The 4,400-nt window shown below is 46.2% G+C and overlaps 1 protein-coding gene across 1 annotated transcript in view; it reads left to right on the top strand.

The window, feature by feature from the left end:
- Marc1 (mitochondrial amidoxime reducing component 1) overlaps positions 1–3,838 on the top strand; it is a 21,424-nt gene extending 17,586 nt beyond the window's left edge. The window contains exon 7 of the mRNA XM_021199149.2: positions 3,284–3,838. Coding sequence (XP_021054808.1) covers positions 3,284–3,410 — 127 coding nt within the window. The 3' untranslated portion in view covers positions 3,411–3,838. The remainder of the gene's footprint in view (positions 1–3,283) is intronic.
- The last annotated feature ends 562 nt before the right edge of the window (positions 3,839–4,400 follow it).

Genomic DNA, 4,400 nt, shown 5'->3' with positions numbered 1-4,400 from the left:
GGATTAAAGGCGTGCACCACCACGCCCAGCCTATCCACTCTTTTCTTGAACAGCTGCAGTGTGCTTGGTACAGGGCTACATTAGGAAGCTGGCAGACATACTGTTATCCTATAGGCTGGGGAGGGGGTGTCTTAGGGGCTCCAGAGGAGTCAGACTCAGCTCTTTTTTCTTTATTAATTATATTTTAATGTATTCTTTGGCAATCTCACACATTTATATAATACATTCTGGTGCTATAGCTCAGGGTCTTGTGCTAGCCTAGAACACCAAAGGACTCCATCTGATCCCCAGCACCCCCTAAGCTGGCCACACACAGGGCTGTTGTTCCAGCAGGAGAGGATCACAGTTCTTGGACATCACAGCCTCAGTCAGCCCCTGACCCACCTGGACCACATGAGAACTTGCCCCAAATCTACTTCCTCAACAGAAAACTTAGATCTCTGTTGGTTGTGGTAGCACAACCAGAAAGAGATGCTGAAGAGGCAGAGGTAGGAAGATCAATAGGTCCAGGGCAGCCTGGGCTGTACCTTTTGTCCACGGCCATTTGACCCCGAATGTTTGGGATCTTGTTTGAGTCTCTGTTCTCATCAGACATTTATGTTTTGAAGAGTAGGTAGAGCCAAGTTTTTACAAGGTAATGTTTTAAAGGTAAAATAGGATAAAATTAATAATTTCAATAACAATGTTGAGGTCAGCTTAAGTGAGAAACTAAAAGAAGCTTTCCTGGTGGAGAGGTGCGGTGGGCAGGGTCTTACCATGACATTCCCAGGTTGTGTATATGAATACTCCGTGGCTTCTTGAGTTTTCTGCCTGGCAGAGATACATATCCTTCCTCCACACGCCCCCTCCACACCCTCCTGCAAGGTCTTGCTGTATAGCCAGGTTGACCTTAAACTTGATATCCTCCAACTTCAGTCTCCTGAGTGCTGGGATGACCACATCAAGCTCACACTGTCTTTAAGGGTCTCACCAACGCTCTTAGCCATTCAACAAGCGGTGTGAGCCAGGGGTGACTGACAAGGCCCAGAACTGGGTGTAAGTGGATAAAGGGAACTGAACACACTTTGACTTCCCCAGGTCATTCTGTCCTATAGGACAGACAGACGTGTGACCTGAACCTATAGGACACTACATGGCAAGAACAGAGAAGTTAAAAAACAGGAACTTGCTGCTGCCTTACGGGATTGTGGGCTTCTTCCCTGGAGCAGGTCACAGTCGAGCAGAGCCCTAGATAAAAAGGTGGAATTCTGTTTCTTGGGGACGAGGAGGAGGATGGGGATGAGGGAGAGTTATGGGGGAGGGGGGATGGTTATATAGGAGGAGGGGTGGTTAAAGGAGTCAGCAAGCCAGATAAAGCACAGTGGGTAATCCTGCAGTGTCACATGGCACAGTATGTCACAGGAAAGAAGTTTAAGAAAGCTGTCTGGGGCTGGGTACAGAGCTTTGCGCACCACGTGGTAGAGCTGCGGTGTTATTCTTTTTTTTTTTTTTTTTTTTTTAAGAATTATTTATTTGCCGGGCATGGTGGCGCATGCCTTTAATCCCAGCACTTGGGAGGCAAAGGCAGGCAGATTTCTGAGTTCGAGGCCAGCCTGGTCTACAAAGTGAGTTCCAGGACAGCCAGGGCTATACAGAGAAACCCTGTCTCGAAAAACCAAAAAAAAAAAAAAAAAAAAAAAAAAAAAGAATTATTTATTTCTTTTATGTACATGAGTACATTGCAGCTGTCTTCAGACACACCAGAATGTAATGGCATCGGATTCCATTACAGACGGTTGTGAGCCACCATGTGGTTGCTGGGAATGGAACTCAGGACCTCTGGAAGATCAGTCAGTGCTCTTAAAGCACTGAGCCATCTCTCCAGCCCCTGCAGTGTTATTCTTTATGCCCTGGGCAGCCAGAGAGGCTTTCTTAGTTGAAGAATAATAAGATCAGAATGAAGTCAAGGCAGCACGGGGCTGAAGAGATGGCTCAGTGGTTAAAAGCAGAGCTGCTCTTCCAGAGAACCAGGGTTTAGTTCCCGACACCCATTCTGGACACCCATAACTGCCCGTAGCTCCAGCTTCAGGGGCAATCTTTTCTGGCATCCTTAGCCCCTGCACACGTGTGCTGTGCTTACGCAAATGCAGAGAGACACTCAGACACGTGAGTAAAAACAAGCAAACCCTTTTCTTAAAAAGACAGACGTAGAGTAGTGTCTACAATAAGTTGAGGTGGGGACAGGGATGAAAAATGAAGAGAGCCGGCTAAGACGTTAGAGGATTTGATAATGCAACTTCTCACGTACGTTGGCCATGTTGGCAGCAATGTTGGAACAATGGGAGTGTGAGAAGGGAGCAAATCAAATGATACCCTCCAAGGGCCTCTGCTCTGGGTGACTATGGGCCGGGAAGGGAGAGATGCAGTGGAGGGGCTGAGAGTCTGTCTATGACCTTGGACTAGGTGACATTGTGGAGGAATTGTGAGAGAAAAGGAAAATTCCAGGGATGTCTGATGAGAACAGCAGGTCAGACAGGATCCCATTATTCATACTCCGGCATACGCGCTTTCTTTTTTAATTTTAAGTCTTTCTTAAATTTTAAGCTTATTTGGTTTTTTGTTTGTTTGTTTACTGTTCCTGAGTGTTTTGCCTGCTTCTGTGTCTGTGTGCCACATGTATACAGTCATAGGAGAGTCAGAGGAAGGAATTGGAGCAGATGTGACCCAAGTGTTACAAGCAGTTATGAGCCTCCTGGTGTGGGTGCTAGGAACCCAACCCTGGTTCTCTGGAAGAACAGCCAGTGCTCGTAACCACTGAGCCATCTCTCCGGTTCCAAGCACCTACTTCTTTTTTTTTTTTTTTAAGATTTATTTATTATATGTAAGTACACTGTAGCTGTCTTCAGACACTCCAGAAGAGGGCGTAAGATCTTGTTACGGATGGTTGTGAGCCACCATGTGGTTGCTGGGATTTGAACTCTGGACCTTCTGAAGAGCAGTCGGGTGCTCTTACCTACTGAGCCATCTCACCAGCCCAAGTACCTACTTCTTAATGTTGGTAAAGGGAATGTCACTGTGGAGAAAAGTATGACCATGTAGTTTTTGGCCATCTTTGGTGCTTCCAACTGGCCTGTCACTCTCTGCCCCTCCCCTCTGAGGGTGCTGGTCCATTAGAGCTGATTGGAACCCTGCTCTAGGCACTGCCCGCCTGACTGGGTTAACACCTGCTTCAGCCCTGACAAAGCCACGTGGGGTCCAATTTCTTCCTGTCCTTGTGACTCATCAGGCCCTTTTCCTGTTGCAGCTACCGCCTGTGTGACCCTTCAGACCAAGCGTTATATGGAAAATCACCCCTCTTTGGACAATACTTCGCTCTGGAAAACCCAGGGACAGTCAAAGTGGGAGACCCTGTGTACCTCCTGAGCCAGTGATGGGAACTGTTCGTTCTGGAAGAACAGATGTCTCTTTAAAAACGTTTTTAAAACAGACATCTCTTGAAACAGTTCTTCAGCCTGCTCTTTGGATCTGCCAGTTCCAAGTTTCTCTTCTTTCAGATTTCCGTCTGTTTCAGTGTTTCCTGGAGCCAGCCCACAAAGCAAGGAAATACAGCTTTGCGAACTTAGCAGGTCCCTGTTAAGTTTCTTGAAGAATAAAGGGATCATCATATTGCCCTGTTTATAAATATGGAGTAATCCTTCTACGTTAGCATTCACTTGCCAAGACATCATCTCCCTAGCCTTCTTTTGGGAAAGAGAAGAAAAAAGGAGGAAGACTGTGTAAGCCAGAAGAATGTTCCAGAATGCTTTGCTACCCCTGGACATGGTGCATACAATGGGAATTAAATACTCTCCCAAGTAAAGTTAGAATGACGGCTTTTACTTTTCTCCTCAAGCCCAGACTTTGGAAGGGTTTAAAGAGCAGGCCCTAAAGATATTGGATGCTGTTGCTCAAGGACCGTGTGAAGATCTGACAGACCCTTTAGCCCAAGAACACCTCTGAAGTGTCAGGGTCCAGAGCCAGCTCTCTACAGCATCCAGACTGGCTCTCAGCTCTGAAAAAGAAGGTGTTTCCACTCTTGAAGCTAAGTGTTGATGCACCTCACTAAAGGATTCAAGATCGTTCCTAGCATGTGGGAACAGACAGTGACACCAGAGAGGTGTCTAAGATGAGATTTGATTTTGCCCAGGAAAATGATGGCTCTCTTAATATGAGCAAAATGAAATGGTGGCGCCACCTAGTGGTGGTAAATAGTAGCTCAGCACACCTTGAGAAAAATTAAAGGGGGGGGGACACAAAACATTCTTGTGCGTGTTGTGTAGTTTTAAATTTTAAAACGTTTTAAAAACTGACATGCTTGGAGTGTTTCTTCAGTTCTTTGGATCTGAGAGTTCCAAGTGTTTCTTCTATCAGATTTCCTTCTG

Source organism: Mus pahari, chromosome 5 (assembly GCF_900095145.1).
Source record: "Mus pahari chromosome 5, PAHARI_EIJ_v1.1, whole genome shotgun sequence".
In the NCBI taxonomy this organism is placed as follows: Eukaryota; Metazoa; Chordata; class Mammalia; order Rodentia; family Muridae; genus Mus; species Mus pahari.
The sequence above is the reverse complement of the archived record's forward strand: the minus strand, read 5'-3'. Positions and strand labels throughout refer to the sequence as shown.